The 19,614-nt window shown below is 40.3% G+C and overlaps 1 protein-coding gene across 6 annotated transcripts in view; it reads right to left on the bottom strand.

Moving 5' to 3' along the window:
• The window catches only part of DOCK4 (dedicator of cytokinesis 4), a 269,237-nt gene that overhangs the window by 127,794 nt on the left and 121,829 nt on the right, over window positions 1–19,614 (bottom strand). For all 6 annotated transcript variants that reach the window (XM_044422953.1, XM_044422952.1, XM_044422951.1 and 3 more), the window contains exons 9-12: window positions 8,982–9,063; window positions 7,513–7,573; window positions 3,362–3,494; window positions 497–585 (exon numbers count right to left, since the gene is read on the bottom strand). In XM_044422953.1, coding sequence (XP_044278888.1) covers window positions 497–585; window positions 3,362–3,494; window positions 7,513–7,573; window positions 8,982–9,063 — 365 coding nt within the window. The remainder of the gene's footprint in view (window positions 1–496; window positions 586–3,361; window positions 3,495–7,512; window positions 7,574–8,981; window positions 9,064–19,614) is intronic.

Raw genomic sequence — 19,614 nt, forward strand, 5'->3', positions numbered from 1 at the left:
TGCTGGGGAGGGGGGGGTGTTTTCAGCATGGAGTACACCCTGCCCAGACAATGTTATGTGTGGTCTGCAGAAGAATCAACATCATTCATATTAAATAGGACTGTTTCTAGTTACTGGAGAAATCTATTAGCAACTAATAATCAAAAAGTATTATTAGTATAGACATTTGCAATTCACATGATGCAGAGTGGTCTTTTAGGCTGCAGCCCTATATCCACTTACCTAGAAGTATACCTCATTAAATTCAATTGGATTACTTTTGACTAGACATGTATCAGATTGCACTGTTCATACTGACAGCTCTTTTCAACAATAATCCCATTGAAGACAGTGGATTGTATTGTGCTGTGAATTGGATTGTAGGGCTATCAGGAATGTGTCAGAGCTGAGGAGTGATTTTAACTAGGTTTCCTACCATAGGTAAAGCCAAAACATCAGTTGTTACACTGCACTGGCTTATCAAACTCTTCCACACAAAATCAGTAATTTGATTTACCAGCATTGGATCCCGTTAGGTTATAACGAGCATTCAGCTTTTTGATGATGTTTTCATGGATCTGATACCAGTCACTCTCAGTGTTACACCTGTAAAAGAAACAAAGTTTTAATATTCAAAAGAGAACACATTCCTTATGTTAACTTTACAAATTTGAAAATTATTTTCAAATATGAAATGCAAGTTAGTATTATATCCTTCCACCTATAAAATGGGAGCATCATCAACTTGCCCCTGATGTTTTGTGGGAATGATTGGAAGAGTTAAAACAGACAACAATTTAGATATGTATATAGCTGTTATGTCTGTTTAAATATATTGTTACTACAGAGTAGGTCTGGGCAGCCAATATGGTGAAGATTCTAGCACAGGAAATCTTTTTTAAAGATCCAGACTAAGTCCCCTGTGCCTAGTCTATTATAAAACATTTTTAAATGCAGCTGTTAGATAAAGTTTTAAGCTAATGTTCTTCTTGGCCCTCAGGTACTTTAGTCAAAGGACTATAAAATGTAGATATGATCAAGGGAAAAATATGTTTGAGGGGACACCCAGCAAACTGCCCTCTGGTGGGCCCGTATCATGCACCATCCACCCGTTCCATCCCTGTAGGCTTGCCTACAGTGGCAGGCAGCAGCATGTGCCCAGTGACCTGCAGCAGCCAGCTGCAGGCCATTCATCCTCTGAATGACCAAGAACATGTTGCTGTGGGTCACTGTTGGAAATGTTAAATGGTGGGTAGTTCATAGCTGCCTGCTGCTGCTCCTAGGAATGGGCATAGGGATCCAGGCCTAATAGGGCTCTGGCTGCTGATGCTGAGTGCAGAACCCCTAAGGATACCACAGGAATGCTTGCTGAGTAGCCTGGTGGACTGGTAAATTTGCAAGTCCCAGGACTCATCATGGCAGTCCTCATAGCCATACCTTCAAAGAGACCCCAAAGTCATGCTGTTCTGATCCACAGCCACAGGGTTTTTGCCAGACTAATGGGATCTTTTTTGCCCATTCCAGACCAAGACACACCAAATACTTGCAATACCACAGGGTGCAAATATGATTGCTGGGAAATTCACTTCCCTGCCAGTGCTACCGCTAAGCCCAGAAGGAAAAGGGAATGCCAAGTGCAGTGGCAACCTTGTTCCTATGAGCCCTGGCTCTTTCTTCATCTGTCAATTCAATTAGAAACTTTCTTCTCAGCTGATTTTCAGGTATCAAAAGACAGTGGCCACTATGTCTTGATTATTTTTAACTAAAGGTCAGAGAAAATTACACTGCCATATAATTTGGCATTTGTTTACTGAAAATCAGAAGTTAAACCAGAAGGAAGCTATCACAACAAATTCCACCAAGGAAACTTGTCAGACATTTTAACTAAAACAATAACATGCTGAAATTCCACAATGCAACCATTCCTTCCAAATTTATTTTTGCTATTTATACGAGAATTCATTTTTTTCATGTGTTGTCTGCTATACAGAGAAAAGAGCACCACTTAAAATTTTTAAAAAACAACACACGTAACGCTTTCAAAGTGAATGCAATTGGCAAGTAAACCTCTTTCCTGCTGGGGAATCCAACAGAGAACACTTTTAACTGAACTGTCAAAAATTAAAGTGAAATAAAAGCCACTCCACTGATGCCCAATCACACTAAATTGTTCCCACAAACATTGCTTCCAGCAGCTATAATTCAACCTGCTGGGGGAAAGAGGCCAGTGAAGGGTGACCTTGAGACACTGAGGTGGTTCCTAATCTAGCTACTGACCCTGAAAGTCAGAAAAGTCCCCAGAAAGTATATAGCAGATAACATCTCAGTCTGTGCCCTTGGTCCTTGTATTATTTCCCAAAATACTGTTACATTTTTAAAGTCCAAAATCAGGAGAGAATTAGATGTGTTTCTTTTTTACAGCTTCCAACAAACTAGCTCAAACATCAACATGTGTTGATCTATCCAGCTGTTCTGAAAGGTAGTAAAGCAAATGCACGAATTGGGAAGATCATCCTGATCCCATACCATCCTCATGTATTTTCTTCACCCTTTATCCCACCCTTCACCCATGCAGGTGGACTTTCTGAAGGGAACAGCGTCCCCTTCCTGTAAGACACTCTCCAGCAGTTTTGCAAGCTGGAAAATCAACTTTCAAAATTGCATGGAGACACTCCTTGGCTAAGGATGTTTTCCACTTCAGAGAGCTGCCTTCCATGTGTAGAGAGAACATCGGGAAATATGGTGCAGCAGGTAGGGCATGTGCACCAGCCATCCTCAAATTTCTTCTATTCACTCAAGAGGCCATCCATTTCAGATTTAACACTGTTTCCATGCTGTCTGCACCTGCATTTAATCTGATGTACCATTTGTTGCACCTATAGTGTAAGAGGCCACCTTGTGTCAGCAAGCGAGTTAGAATTAACCACAGTTTAATGATTCAGATCTAATGCTAAACTGTGGCTAATATAAACTGGAAACAGAAGCTCAGCTGGGCTGCACTGGAAGAACAGCAGAAAGGAACTGGTGGCTTTTTCCAGCTTCTTCTCATAACATTAAGCTGAGGATTAGTATTATGTATGACCCAAATGACGGCATGCTTTATTTCTTGCTCAAGAGAGGTAATATCATTGTGACTGAACACAGCCAGTGCTTGACTGACTGAAAGGACTACTTATTTCACATTAAATATTGCTTTATACCTTTACAGGCTGAGTGACCAGAATGAGAGGAGATTGCTTAAATTTCAGAGCATAAAGGAATGAGAATTTGCATGCACAACTGAATGTAAATATCCTGCAACTGAAGAAAAAAAATCACTGTGTTATATTTCATTGGTAAGATATGAACCACACAACCTTTTCCAGCAACTACATTTTCTTACATGTATACTTTAAGAATAAGGTCATCTTTTGTGTCGCCTGCCATTAGATCTGCTATGCTGAGGACTGCACAACCAAAAGGTCGCCGGTACTGTATGTTGCAAGCATTTTTCTTTTCACCAGCTCCCATTCGGCCTATAAAGCAGAACATAAAACAAGACACATGAGCCACTAAATGTGCATAGGAGGAGGAAGAGGAGGCAACATATCATATCTGCTGACATCTGTTGTTAATTGAATACTTTTATTGGATTATAAGCGGATAAATCTACTTAAGAACCCTTTCAGCCTCCGCCCAAAGTGCTTTCATTAAACCTCACAAGGACAGAGCACTCTAACATCATTTGCCTTGTCCAAGTAGCAACCATTTCCTGTAGGCTCCTCCAATAATGACATCAAGATAAAGTAACTCTTGCTAGATGGAAGGTCCCATGCTGAACACACTCCTGGCAGACATTTCTGTTTCCATACCTGGAATCGATGTTTTAGAGATCTCTTTTTTCTCCTAGAAAACCCATTTGAGGAAACAAGGAGTGCCAAATTATTTCCCTTTTGGATTCCCTGCAATCTGTGTGGGTCTAGAGATCAGGCAGCTCACATGTCTTTGGAATCTGTTTTTTTCTCAGAGCGGTCTCTGCCACCTATTGGAGCTATCCATGGTGCTGAACCTCACTGCTGTCTGTGGCACTTACTGTGCTGCTAGACGCCACCTTCCTCCTTCAACCTGACTGCACATTAACTGCACTTACTAACTCTTGTTGTCTCTGCCACTTTGACTTTCAGTCCCTGACTAGCTCGTATCTGCAGGTTTCATGTCCCAGTTGGAACATGAGAATGTGTAAGATATAAGGTGAAGTGCAAACAAATTAAAATGGGGTGGAAAAAAGATTCTTAGGACAACAAATGAGAATTTTTGTTTTAAAACATGTGGAGACATATGCTGATTTTCATCCACATGGTGCCAAAGATTACATTTCCAATTTCATTGCTACTGCTTTGACAAATTTTAGCAGCTTTTGCACTCCCCAATCCTCTCTCCCTCTTCACAATCCACATGAGCTATAAGTTTAATTTATGTGGTGACAAAAGGCACATAACTCCTGACAATCTACACCCTTGCTTGCTTCTTTTGCCTGTCACATCTTCTTTGTGTTAAAATATGTTGTGCTGCCTGTCCTTAAAAATTGCACTGGGGTCTGACTGTGGTGAAATGAAAAAACAAGACAAAAACACCACAGAGTCTTTTCTAGTCTTCGCAAGATCAGGGACTATAGACAGCTGAGCAAATGCAACTCAAACAGAAAATGTAGTGAACAGAATACTAACTCTGCCATTTGACATTCATAGCTAACATCTCTAGAATTTTAAATTGCAATCAAATGTGAATTCACACAGGTTTTTTCCTACTGCAAGGTGACTTTCCTGCAGCTGTCTCATTATGATGATCCATGAAGACCATCATAGTGTTGCAAAAAGTTAACATGTGATCTAATCAGTAGAAATTATTATTCTTTTTTTCATCTTAAACTATGTGTGTTGGTGCACTATCATACTGCAAGCTGACCCATTCAAAACACCAGGATCCAGATGGATTTCCACAGCAAGCTAACTAGTAAAAAGGACCTTATGATGGATAAAGGCCGCCCTGAGGCTTCGGCGAATGGGGGCGGCATAAAAATGTTTTAATAAATAAATAAATAAATAAATAAATAAATAAATAAATAAATAAATAAAATGACTGGGTGGACCTATATGGACATTATTTCTTCACATAATCACATAATATTAGATTTGGAAGGGGAATAGAAGGTCATCTGGTCCCACTACTTGCTAGCACAGGACACAAAGTTACATCACCCTTCTTGTCAAAGGGTTGTTGCTTTTATCCACTGCAATGTATGTCAGATTGAGTTAGACAAATGTACCCAGCAAGGTTTTTGCATTACTGGTAATTCGGACATGTGGCTCCTTTCCCTACATCCAATACCTGGGGCTCTACCCCAGTAGAATTGGATCTACTGGTGAACCTCTGAGTGATTTGAAGTTGATAAACTCCCATTGTTTAAACAATAGCATCGACAAGATGGACCCCCAATCCCAAAGTATACCGTTGAAATGAAGAAAACTTTGGATAACCAAGAATGAGCTTTTCCAGGAAAGAAATCCAATGATTGTTTACTTTTGATATTCAAAAGAGATTTCCGGACACTGAATTGTTTAACTGTAAGTGAATACCTGTTGCATCAGGCTCTGGTCAGTGGATCTCAGAGTTCAAGAGGAAAAAAAGATCCTGCCCAGCTCTAAACCACACTGGAACTCTAAGTTAGTAGAGGATGGCATGAACAGGAGCAGTAGTGGAGTTTGTAATGCGTTAGTGAGTTAGGGGCCATCAATTCTGATCTCAACACTGAAATTTAGCATCATCACTGTTCTATGGCTAGATCCCATATCATACAACAGAGTGATTCTTTGTCTATCACTCTTGTTTCAAACATTGTTCTGCGTCACGCAGATTTGCCATTTTTTAACCATTCTTTGTCTGACTTTCAAATGTTCAGAGGAGCAATCCAGCATAATAACGGGAGGAAAGATTTTGCTTGCAGTTCTGAAGTTGTCACAACACTTTCTCACAGACATTCTATACTGGGGTAGGCAATCTGTTTCTTTTGGACAATAACCCCTTGTAGCCTTAGAATAAAGAAAGAAACTATAATACTGGTTAAAAGGGAACTAATGTTACTTCTTTGTCATCTGCTAAACTAACACAATTTGCAGTATAAGCAATTACCAAGTACAACGATAATATATGCACTACAGCAGTCAGGAAAAAATGAAGGTATAGATTCAGCATTCTTTGGAGGAAGGCTTAAAAATGCTGTTACAGCTTTAAAGTCCAAACTACCTAGCTGCTAAAGAGTGGAGGAAGGGGAGAAATACCACTAGTGGATGACAGGTAAGGATGATTTCAGTTAACTCAAGAAAGTTCACAAGATAGCTTTTTTTAAATGAGATAACCACTCTGGTCTTCTATGCTACTTCCACATTGTCTTTGGATTATTATTTATCTAGACTAACATTAGCCACTAGTAGAACTGTTTCAGGAAGGGAATAACTCATCCATGCTTGTATGCAAGCACATGCATGTACTGTACATGCAAACATACATGAAAGTCTAATGTTATGAGGAAATGACAGAAACAAATGAAAGATAATTTTAGCACTTGTGGCAGGTAAACAAGACAACAGCTGGCTCTTTAGAGGCAAAGGAATCCAGATTTCCCATACCTACTTAAAAAGTCTGGTTTTGCCTTGGCCCCACACTTCCTCAGCAGGTCACAGAAACAAACCCCACCCCATCCCTCTCTCTATACATGGCCTGAAATCAATGTACAGAAATAGCTTATTCATGTGGTCATAAAGCTGCTGTTTGCAGTGTCATTTCAGGCTGCAGGTAAAGAGTGAATATTCAAATGTTCTCCCATGAGAAAAAGAGCTATGTACACAGAAGAAAGCAACTAGCGTGCTACAGAGCACAGATTAGACTCTTCCTCTCAGAAAAGGAAGGGGGAAATTTCAATTCTGCTGCCACCCCTCTGCTGCTCTGTTGCTCTCATGAAGCACATGCTACAGAAAGTAACATTTCCGAAAGAAACCCTGGAAATGGGTGGAATGGGACAGGTAGTGGAGCTCTGCTAATTTGTGCCCTTCAGACACAAATGCTTCTGTTCATTTTCAATGAACTCCTAGGTTCAACTCCTGCTCGCAAGTTACCTGGTGGTTTTATTTTGGGATGCTGCATTCCTTGTTGATTGTATTCTAAAAATGATACTGAAAGATTTTAAACCAAAAAATGTTATATAAAGACCTTAAAATAAACAATAAAGGGTTGTTGTTTTAAAAAACAACAATATGGAACAACTCACTGATCTACATGCACTCCAACTTAAGTCCCACCAGGCCTAATTTTTTTCGATACCGACTTTTAGGAGCTATTAATATTTTAAAAGGAAGGCAGCCTAAGCACTAACTGGTGACCTCAACATTTTAACAGTAAGAAGAATAATTATTATAAATGCGAATATATTGTGCCTGCCCTTATACAATTACCTAACAAACCCCTAAAAGAAAGGTTTTGGGAAAGGACGATGCATACCAATGCGTATAACATGCACAGTGATATAGATGTCCTTCCTGAGCTCACTGCTTCCCAAATCCTGTAAAGAAAGAACAATAGGGTCAAGTCATCATGTGAAACTTTGATTGCATATATCAACATAGTCATAACTTAGGATTTCTAAATGTGCTTCTTTCCAGGTCTCTGATCACCTATTTAAAGAGAGGGGGGAGGGGTGGTTTTGATATTTTTGATATATAACCTCACAATCCTATGCATGTTTATTCAGCATGATATCAAAAACATTAAAAGAAACTTAGCAATGAGACCATTATGACAGCAGAACCAATTCCCACGTAGGCAGGGCTCTACTTCACTTGATGCTCTTCAAGCATTGGGCAGCTATCTGTTGGGGTGCTCAAGGTCTGAATTCCATGCAGTGAATGCACTGTTTTACCTGCCTGTCTCCAACTTATGATTCTACCTGAGATAAGTACCACTGCAGCCAGTGGAGCTTATTCTCCAGTGTGTGTTTCAGATTGCAGGCTGAACATGAAAGAGTAATGCCTGAAAGAGTTGAGTTAAATGCTAAGTCCAGCAGTACTATCAGCTCTGTCTAGGATTTTGAAACCAGATCACAACCTATTCTATTAAGTTTGAATAATTACTATATGTCAAGTCCTGCTTTCTAGAACATGAAGATTCCCCCTAGGAAGAGTAAAAGGGAGTCAGTCACACTATATTTTTTCCTCAGTAAGTCCCAGTGAAATGAAATAATATCTGCTTCTTAAAATGCAGCACTGGGTAGTATCCAGCCTTGTAATTATAACAGCACAAGTGACATTGCGTTAGTGGAAACTAGGTTCTGAACTGTACAAAAGAGAATCCATCCAATATCACATTTCTGCAACTATCATTGCACAAGCAATTGCACAGTCTGTTGTGCATAACTCTTGTGCAATCTATTTTACAATTGCTTGTGAACTTGCATAACCCACTGTGTGACCAGCTGTTCCACCAAATGAGCAAAACCTCATGGTAAAGATTTAATGTCCACAAACATGATTGGAATCTGCCGAATGATACCACTAGACATTGCATCTATTGCCTAAAAAGAAAGTTGCACTGAAATTTTGAACAACCCATATTTAATTGTAAGAGTTTATTTTGATACTAAAACCAAAATACAGTTCAGAAACACATGGTGAAGCCATCCAGGTGCCCAACATACCTGCGTGATGCAACTACTTATACCCAATGGAGATATATTAAACAAAATAGATGCTAAGTCTGCACCATTATGTTGGTTTCATTCTTATATACTTCTCTTGGATATTAAAATTAGGTTTTTCCTCTGTTTATTTCCATTTCTATGCCACCCCATAACCCAAAGGTTCTCTCTGTTCCCTGCAACTGGGATGCTTGTGAGGAGTTAATCCCATAACAAAGTCTTCATTTTATGAAGTTATCAGATAAAAACAAATAAATAAACAAATGAAATGACTTACCACAAAGAGGGAACAATGTCTTTCTGGCTTTTCTGGACATTTTGGCAAGCCGTTCCGATTCAGTTTTAAGAAGAATCTCTCACTATAAAAAAGAAAAGTAATATAGTACAAATAGGCAACTTTACAGCAATGTAGATATTTTGACACATCTGAAGAGAAAAATGTACAACAGATTTGAATAGACAACACTGTTACCATTGTTCCTAAATCAGGACTTTTCAAGATCCCAAGCTGTTGCTTCAAAATAAATAATAATTAATCCATTTAACATAGGAAGTGTAACCTTCTTGAGTTATGGCAAAAGACAGACAATTTCAGGCAAAAAATGCAGAATTCCATGAGAATGGGATAATGGTTGAAAGAGATTTTGTCTTTAAATCAAAGCCAGATGGCTTATTCAAGGAGATTCACTACAAGGAGCAGCATTTTCCTCATAACAAAAACATTATGCAACTTTTGTTACTGAAGTTATGAATACATATAGGATCATAGGGGTCACAATGCAGTCATCAAGTTTACTGGCAAAAAACCAATAAACTCTTAAGTGTTCAGACAACAGCAACACAAATTAGGAAAGCACATTACAGAACAACCTAAGTGCCATGCTGGACCTGTACCAAACTCTGATCTAGTCCAGCATTCTCTTCCACCAGTAGCCAAATAAATGCCTCTGGGAACCCCAAAAGCAGACACAAGAACAGCAGCACATTTCTAGGCTTTAGCATAGAAACACATGTCTCTCTCCAAATGTCTCTGACCAGAAAGAATTGAACCCCACTGGTTCTCTCCATTGCACCAGGTTTCTATTATGCCCACTATCAATACTTCCAGAGGGCCTTAATTGCACTAACCCACTGTCCCGTTCAGGACGTTTTAGGGAAGGATCCAGATGCACTGTTTTCCACTAATACCCTTCCCAAATTTTCCCTTTTCCTCCTTGTAAAAAACCTATCAAGAACTAATAGGGAAAATAGTTGCACAATCCTAATTAGTGGCTCCAGAAACCCTCTATTTGTGAAGTGCCATATATCTGTTTCTTCCATGAAAACCAAGAAGAAATTACCACTATTCTCACTTGGAAGTGTTGTTGGGTTTTCCCAGTAGGAAGAAGAAAAATTGTAATATAAGAGTAATAATAATAATAATAATGAAAAACCAACAGAGTAAAAAGAAATAGTATAGTATAGATTGTATAGTACTAGCAATTGGATCTGGATTCTTATGGGTCAGAATAGCTCACAGTTTAATGCAGACAGGATTGCTGGCACCCCAAGGCCTAGTTCCTGCCATGACTGCTGGCACTCCTAGAGCCCCCAGTGGTAGAGACTGTCCAGTGCATTCCTTTGAATAGCAAAGGGAAACCTATGTGATTCTATCCCTTGGCCTACTAATCTTCCCTGACTTCAAACTGTAAGGTATGTGCTTCCTCCATGGCTGAAAATGTCACCATAGGCTTCTACTCGTTTAGACACATCTAAATTAATTGGGGTACAACTGGAGCTGAGGGTGGTGGAGGCTATCTTTGCCTCCTACTCCTCTCCTTAGCTAGACAGCTGTCTGGCAATACTGTTTCAGAGGAAGGGGGGAAGAGATTGGAAAGGTTGCAGGATACTCAGTGTCTTGGTTACCCCCGTCTTCTCCCTTCCTCCTCAAGCACTCCCTTTACTCCTCTCCAAGATCTCTTTTTTGCATTCATTTCCAACATGGTTTTATCCAAGCCAGTTGTGAGGAGCAGATCAAGGCTCTGGTTGCTAGCTCCAAGGTCAGAGTGCTTCAGAACTAGGAGTCCAAACTATCTTGGGGATGCTGTCTTGGGGTCATTGGATTGTTCCCTCAATGCACTAAAAAACAGAATATCCCCAAGCTGGACATGCTTACGTGTCCCAAGTACATACTACACTGAAGACGCCTTTCACAAATATGGCACGATGACACAGATGGACAGAAAGGCAGAAACACATCCTTTTTTATTACACAGATTGTATGGTAATAACACACAGTGTTATACAGTGAGAAAAAGAGAAATGATGAGGGCCATTAACCAGGTTGCCTCAGGGCAGGCTACCTGCAACACTCAGTCCTAGCCAGCTTGTCCTCAAATGTTGCTTTACAAAACACAGTCATGGAAGTTCCAAATTAAATTGCAAGAGTGGTGTGGAAAAAAGTAGGGATGGCTCTTTGCCACTTCCCCATATGCTGCCTTTCAGCTAAGAATTGCCTAAGCTGAATGGGGAAAAGAAATGGAAACCAGCAAGCTTTCCTTGCAGGGCACGAAGTACCTGGCAATGAATCATTTTGATCAGGGGAAAAATGGCACAATGAGAAAGTTTGCAGCTTCTACAATTATAGCTGAGTGGGGGGGGGGGGAGTGAGAAACAAATTATGTGGACTGAGTATCACACGTCATTTGTCTCCCATTCGGCAACTTTGCAATCAATGGCAACAGTTCTTAGACACTGCCCTCTAATTTTAGCTGCTGCCATGGCAGACAATGCTGGTTGGATTTAAACCAGAAGTCTGAGAAGGAGCAGGTTCCATGTTTTGTGCTTTTCCATTCTCTTATTGTGAAACTCCACCATAAAGAAGAGACTGCTCTGCACATTCCTTTTTTAACTAAAGCTTTCTCAGCTGTTTCTTTGGCTTTTGCGATTGCCACACATATGTCCTCTTCCATATGCAACAGTAAAAATAGCAGCCAGGACATCTATGCACGTCTGTGAAGAGGCGCAACTGAAGAGCTAATATTAACGGCTGGAAGACAGAACAGCCTTTCATTAAGATTGCATTCTTGTGGGCTACACTGTTACAAAATGTTTGACCTGCTTCTATTCCACTCAGGAAATTCACAGGCATTAGAAAGACTCGCAATGCTGATCATTTCGAACAAGCTGCAAGTGACCCACCTAAATTTCTAATTTGGAGGTGGTGCCAGCTGTCAGAATCTGGCAGACCCCAGCAGTAAGGTGTTTGGGGGCAAAGGAGAAGAGGCTGATGGGCCCAGGTTAGCAAAAGTCATATTCTCTAAACAGCAACCAAAGATCAGAAGGACTAGAAGCAGAAAGCATAATTCAGGGCAGGCAGACTAGCTGAACTATTTAACTAGCAGCGGGTGTGTCTATTGGTGGGGCGGGCGGACAAGATCATCAACCAGCAGGATCCTCCCACTGTGAGAAAGTTGCTTGGACTGATGAGTGCCAGGCCTGAAGGGTCCCTGAGTAAACTGCGTTCTGTGTGGTGCCCACCCTTGCACTGTTGGTGGTACTTGCAAGCTTACCTGGCAGCAGTGGGGCCCAGCTACAACACTCCAATGGGCATAGGGTAGATGGATCCAGTTGCCATTTTATTTTCCTACCATGCCTCAAGGCAATACTACACTAGGGGCATGGCGGGAAATTAAAATGACAAATCTGGAAGTTGCCCAAGGATGACCACTGCTGACACTGGTCCTGGCAGACATGAGACTGGGTTTTACAGACCCTGGCCAATAGACGGATCCTTCAGCTACGCTGGCTGAAAGCTCCAGGACTGGTACTTCAGCCTAATTGGCATCACTGAAGAACCTGGTCTGCCCAGCTTGTGCAGAAATGTGGCATTGGTGACACCGAAAGGAAAGCACCAATCCTGGCTGTGATCATCTACTTCAGCCTTCACAGCCATAATACATGAACACCAAGCATTTATTTACTCATGGAACAATCTTTGAAAAGCATTTGGAAACTTAAGTTGGTAAACGATTTGGCCCTGGGTTGCTAACTGGTACCTGGACTCATAATCATATCAGTCCACTACTGGAAGATCTGTACTTGTTGCCAACCATTTTCCAGGATCAATTCAAGCTGTTGGTTTCAACCTTTAAAATTCTAAATAGCTCAAGGCCTGGCTATCTGAGGAACTGCCTATCTCATATACACCTGTTCAGTCACTTTAGGAGGGGTCCTTTTGAAAGTACCCTTGGCTTACAGAGATTGTGCATCGTCTGTCACTACCACACCATAGACTGTAGGAAGCTGACGGAGTGTAATTTGGTTTTTAAAGATGTACAGTCTGAAGGTTGCTTTTAACATATTGTACTGCGAGGTTTTTGTTTGAGATACTTGTTTTCTTATCCAAATTTTTGCAACCCTAACCCTCAACTGATTTCAGAAAGGCAATAGAAAGATAGATCGAGGAAGGGATGGACGAATGCTCGAAGACTAACTTTTGTTAAACAGTTTTATTTTTCTAAAAGAAAAAGCACTTGGATTTTCTTTCAGAAATCTGCACAATGTCACCCAGAGGCTAGTTGACTCCTCACTGACAAGCTGGACTGCTGTGGTGGAACTCGAAGCACAGTAATCACAGAGTGGGACAGAAAGTGTGAAAGATAACTGATCTGGCCAAACACCAAGTTTTCTAAAGGTGATGCTTGAAAGAGCAAATAATGGTGTACATGTACAATTGAGTCACAAAAGGCCTAAAATCTACTACAATGGAAAGGACTTCCATACGTATTCAATGTCACTTCAAACATGTTTCCAATAGAATCAGTTTGGGCAGTGTAGTTTAATCCAGATGCTTAAACCAGCTCTATCACCCATGTGCTTCACCTTCCAACTGACAGAACTTTTCTATACAAGAAATGTATTGGACACTCATCAATTCTTATTCACAGTTTCTTGCAGTTTCTTTAGGTGATACCATGACCCACCAGTTTTGCCTGTTTTTAAAGAGCACATACATGTATAGACACATGCTCACTGTTTTGTTCTGTTGCAAAGTTGGAAAAATGAAGCATAATTTCTGAAAGCAAAAGGAAATGTATTGTCCTATTTGTGTAATCATTCTAATTTGATATATACATTCTAATTGTGTAATCATAAAGAGGTTATATAGCAGAACAGCAGAAAAGGTAAGGCTCTGATTGCAATTCTGCAATGAAATTGTACAATGTACAAAAGCTTGTAATATCTTGTTCCAGCTTGCCTGTTGAGACTGAATAGATTATCCAACTGTGACAAGAGTGGGAACCATTTTTCACCTACAAACCACATTAAAACCAGACCAGGGCAACAGTATATGGAGCAACCACTCAAAGTAGATGGAGCCACTGCTTTCATGTCCCTCTTTCACAGAAAGGTACATTACTCACACAGACATACACCCAAGAAGGTAAGCACTCCTTGGGGCTACAGCTCAGTCATGAGTCACTCTCCTGGCCTCTCTCTTTTGAGTAAGTTGAACTTTGAGGAAGGGTTGGGGTTTCATCTGATGCCTTTGCAGGCCTGAGTGGAAAAGGTGGGATGCCAGGCTCAGCCTACTGGCTGGAAATTCCTCATTTATGACATATGGTTTGAAGCAAGAGCAGGCAGAAAGTCAGCCTCCACATGTTTGGGCCTTCGATGTCTTCCCTGATCACTGGCCATGCTTGGTGGCAGAGACTTTTGGAAGCTGAATTCCAAAGCTTCTGTAGAACTAGCCTCAACCTACATCTGGTTTAAACTTCAGATGTACAAAACTTGGGAATATAATTCATTCAATCTTACTCATACCTTAAGGTCCAAGCCAAACTTTAGTAACTCAAGTTATAAAATGATGATGATGGTGGTGCTGGTGGTGATGAAACAGTACTTTCTCGAGGAGTACTATATTAAGCATATTCTTCCTTTACAGAACCATAAATAAAAAGTAATTTTTTCAACTAGTCTGTGACTAAAATGGAAATGGCCAGGAATGCATGTAATCAATCTCCCTCCTGGATTAATAGCCAATTCTTAGAAGAACAGTTTGCTAAAAACTTTGATCCAACTTGTTTTCTATTTTTAAAAAGTGGGTCCTAAAAATCAGGAACACTTATTGTAAATGCCATCAATACATTCTACTTGATGATGTTTTTTTCATAAAGCTAAACACTATGAATGGGTGTCTATGCACCCACGTGTGTGTTGTGCAATTATCCAAGCAATCCCAAGCTTAATCTGTACACTGATTATAGCCAAGATAAAAAAGTTCTCCAGCTGCCACATTTCTAGGCTGCCACCACTGCTCCCCCTTCCACCTCACCTTGCAAAACCTCAGGTCTCTGTAACTAGAAGAAATCTTTAATCAGGTACTGCATATAAATTTAGCTGAACGTCTATCACCTACTTAGCAGGCTTGCATTAAACATGTTTTCTAAAAATGTTTGCTGAACACTCGTGTAATAAGTTGCATCTTCTCTTACAAACCTACCTTCCAATTCTATATTTTAATGCAGCCCACCTCCATCTTTATCACCTTCTAGAGCCCATTCTCCCAATTTCTATCCAAACCAGTTCTACTGTATCTCTACCCAAATTAACTCTAGTGAAAGAAAGATAACCCAGCCCAATTATTTGAGCAACCTTTGTAGAAAGCAATAATTTCAATGTTGCAGTAGCCTGCTCAGATTCTCCTGAACCAGTATATCATGTATTAGGAGAAAAATTTGCACACATGCTTGTACACCTGCCCTATTATGTACCTTCCACTCTGCTAAAATATTAGAAAGGCCAGAAACAACGAACCAGTGTGATTTATTTTATTACTTCCATTGATCATTTCAGATTCCATGCAGGGAATCAGATGTTTGACACATTTAAAGCTAGCACTTCAGGGAAAACAATATACCCAAACCTTTCTTGCCACACTAGCTGGGTATGTGGGTAGAAGCATTAGAAAAGGAAACATATCATTTGTTACCCACAGTCCAAGTGGTACAGTTCAGTGACAAATAGGTATATTATGTGAAATGGCTGATAATATACAACACAAAGAGCCAGGTTTCCTTTGAACTGTTCTAGCTCTGCTGAAGATCACACTCTTTGCATACTAAAAAGTCCTGAGTTCCATCCTCTGCCCTTCCAAAATAAAAAATAAAAAAGACTCATGGCCTGAAACCCAGAAGAGCCACTGCCAGCCAGTGCGGAGAGTATTGAGTTAGATGTTAAGACAGCTTCTTATACTGTTGAGGAAACACAAGGGACATTACAGGAAAAGGGAGAAAAACCAGGGAAGGGAGATAAGATGCAGCTTTGAATTTGTTTTATGGTTAGGGCTACAGCACAGACAGTGTTATAAACCAGTATCAGCCCCTCACAGCCCACCAAAGCGGCTTCCTTTTGGCAGTTCCACAACGTTATTATTTTGCTTTCTTTGGCCAGCTTCAAGGCTGCATCTTCTCTCTCCTTTTCTGAATCAAAAATTGAAGCTTTCTCAGTCACCACTCACATAGGTAGACGTGACATCATGTACTAGCTTTGACTTCACTGATAATGGCCAAGCTATGGCAGAACTGCACTTTGTAAAATGTGCAAAGTCCATGTTAGCAACACAATGGCACCCCCTGTAACAGTATCTGCTGTTTGCCTGTGTGTAAAAAGACAAACAACAACAAAACAAACTTCCTTCACAGCCTCCTCCCCCCCCCCCGCATTTTTGAACAACAGCAGTAACTATGAATCCACTTGGCACCTCCTGTTTAGAGGAAGCACTTTGAATTTTTACCACTTGCTTCAAGTAGAGAATAAAAACCAACTGCAAGCTAGTGGAGAGAAAACGGGATTGAGTGATGTTATTACTCCTAAACAAAAACAGCTTGGAAGGATGGTGTGTTACAGAACCTAAGGCTATACTGGAAGTATCATCTGTAACAACCTCACAGATGTCACACACCTACATGCATCTTGAAACACTAACATTTTCCACAGGTAATGTTATGTATACCTGTTCCGGATGGGGTTGCACTTCCTCTACAGGAATGGGGGTAATGCTAGATCCATTCATCTTTGTCATTAGAGGCCCAGGTGGCCTTACTACCAATCTTAGCTAGTGTAAAAATGATGCCTGTTCTAAGATAGGGATAACCACTGATTTTTTTTAAAGACAAGCCTACTGTAAAACACTCTGCATGGACCTCTTCTGGAGCCTGATTTGGAAGTTGCAGCAGGGCAGAATACAACAATTAGGGTGCTCAGTGGGAAGTCTGTTCTAGCTGTGTAATTTCTGCACATTTGTTCTAGAGAGCCAAAAGATATCTCTGCTTCCCCTCAGAAGTAGCTTTGAAGTAGAGCACAATTCAGATGCTGAGGCTCATTGAAACAAGCCCCTCACAAGCTCAGTGGTGAGAGCTACAAATTTAGTAACAATAAACAGAGAAAGCTGGAAAGCATCCACTTCTCACTATTATCTTAGGTGCTTCTATTAGTCTTTGACCTTTTGCTGTGTTTCAAAGGTCAGGGAGAAGACTTTGCCCTTTGGGATATGTCCACATTCCAGCAACCACACATTTTAACTTGGCTCCCAAGTTCACTCAAAATTTGTTAACCCACCAGCTGAGTCCTGGGCTATCTTCACTTCTGAGCCTGCTTCAATGATCAGGACTTTCTAAAGCTAGTGTTCTGCTTCTGTTGCTAGTCATGATCCTCCCTTTTCATTTGTAGCATTAGACACTAACCATACAGTTCAGTGAGACAACAGAAATACTTAAGAGTTCAGATAAACCTAATAACATACTATTAAAGCACAACCAAACATCAACATATGACAGCATGGACAATTCAGTCAAAGGGCCACATACACCAGTGTCATTCTGTAAGCCCAAAGAGAATAAGTAGAGCTTGTTATGTTGTGCATTGTACTTGTACAAAAGATAATACAGTTGTTTGCACAACTGTAACATCAGTTGGACTCTCCTCTTGCACATAGTTTGGAACCTGGTTTCTGCTAGCACAGCATCAGCTGGATACTATCCAGTATATATAAACCAAACCCTTCCACAAATCAGCAAGCGAAAGAAGAAAAAATTCAGACATCACAGAAATACAAGAAAAGATTTGGTGACATCCAGTATGGGAAAAATCCTACACACACCCTTCCCTGAATCAACATTGTTGCTGATAAATCTTGTGTTTCCAAGAGCGTGTGGTATTTCTTTTGCTCTAAAGCACTTTCAGGCAAGCAAATACAGGTATCATTTAGGGAAAATACTAACATGTTATGAAGTATGTTCCTGGTGCTGCAGAACTAAAGCATCTGTTTCTATTTCAAATTGAGTAGAAGGGAAAAGAGGACATCCAGTTTCCATAAGAGAAAAACTCAGCACAGAAAAACTGGGTTTCTCTCTGAAAGCAGGCTAAAAAGTTGTGTTGGGTCAATATAACTGACATAAGATATATCACTAAAATGGAGCTATATATACATGTCAACCATATAGTTCAGGATATGATATTCTAAACATAATCAGGCATGCCTTCCAAAAAACCAGTGAAAAATTACAACAATGTCCACTAGAAGTGAGTTCCACTGCTCTAATGGAGCTTGCTCTAATGTAAATGGGATGGGAACATCTTCGTACTTTTAATTCAGAACTCATAAAAAATACACACAGAAAAGTTTGTGGGGCATTTTGTTGACCCAACCCATTTTCCAATATAATGTTTATCCAGTACTAATAAAACACCCAAATAATTATGTCTAAGTATGATTCAAATTAAAAATATTAGAAAAGTGACAAGATAAAACTTCAAGTACAATTTTACTGTTACTAAGAGCTCACATTTTTGTTAGTGGGTAATTTTCTAGCCATGTAACAAATTTGTTCCTGGTGAGATAAATATTCCCCAATGAAATCCTACAATATGAACCAAGCTAATGACACCCAGAGTTTTTAAGCCTGCTTCCTTCAGCAGTTTTCTTCAGAACTTCATATAGTCTGCCAAAATAGGGTTTTTTGTTTTTGAGACATTGGTCTGGTTCACATGACAAGCCTCCACAGGTGAATTTCCTCATAGGGCTTCTTGTCATGGTGGCCATCTTGAATATTTGGGCATAGTGAGGGTGTCATAGATTCTTGTTATGTCTGGATTCAGTGGAAGTAGGTTGTTGGAATGGTTCATTAGCTACCTGCTACCCTAAAATAGTCCATCAAGTCTGGGCTCGCATGTAACAAGTTACAGTGTACACAAAGTATTCAGAAAGGAGGACATCACTGTAATATAGAATCATAGAATATTAGAGCTGGAAGGGGCCATGAAGACCTTTGGGTTAACCCCTTGCTGTTGCAGGACACCAGTTTACACCATCCCATTCAGATGGCTGCCCAGTTTCTTTTTGAATGCCTCTAGTGTGGGAGAGCCCACCACCTCTCTAGGCAACTGGTTCCACTGTCATATTGCTCTGACAGTGAGGAAACTTTTCCTGATATCTAGCCTGAATCTGGGTTGTCACTGCTTGGGTTGATTATTCCATGTTCTACACTCTGGTATCAGCAAGGAGAGATTGTGACCTTCCTCTTTGTGACAGCGTTTGAGGTACTTATAGAGGGGTATCATGTCCTCCCTCAGTCTTCTCAAGGGTGAACATACCCAATTCTCTCACATGTAGCCCTGCAGGGAAATTCATCCATGGTGGCTTCTCAGTACACATAAACTAAGTCATAATGATACTCCAGTGGCAGAATCAATGGTTTTGGAAGGTATTCTATGTCCCCAACATCTTCGTTTCCAGAAAGAAAATGGTAAGCAGTGAGAAAATGAAATCTGGAGACATGTGGGTATCAAAAGACAAAAGTGTCAGGGGAAGACTGTGTTGCAGGCTTCAAAGGTAAAATCAAATCAAATCTGAGGCTTTCTCTATAGTT

This window comes from Varanus komodoensis, unplaced genomic scaffold (genome assembly GCF_004798865.1).
Source record: "Varanus komodoensis strain SLA01 unplaced genomic scaffold, ASM479886v1 scaffold13_1, whole genome shotgun sequence".
NCBI classification, from domain to species: domain Eukaryota; kingdom Metazoa; phylum Chordata; class Lepidosauria; order Squamata; family Varanidae; genus Varanus; species Varanus komodoensis.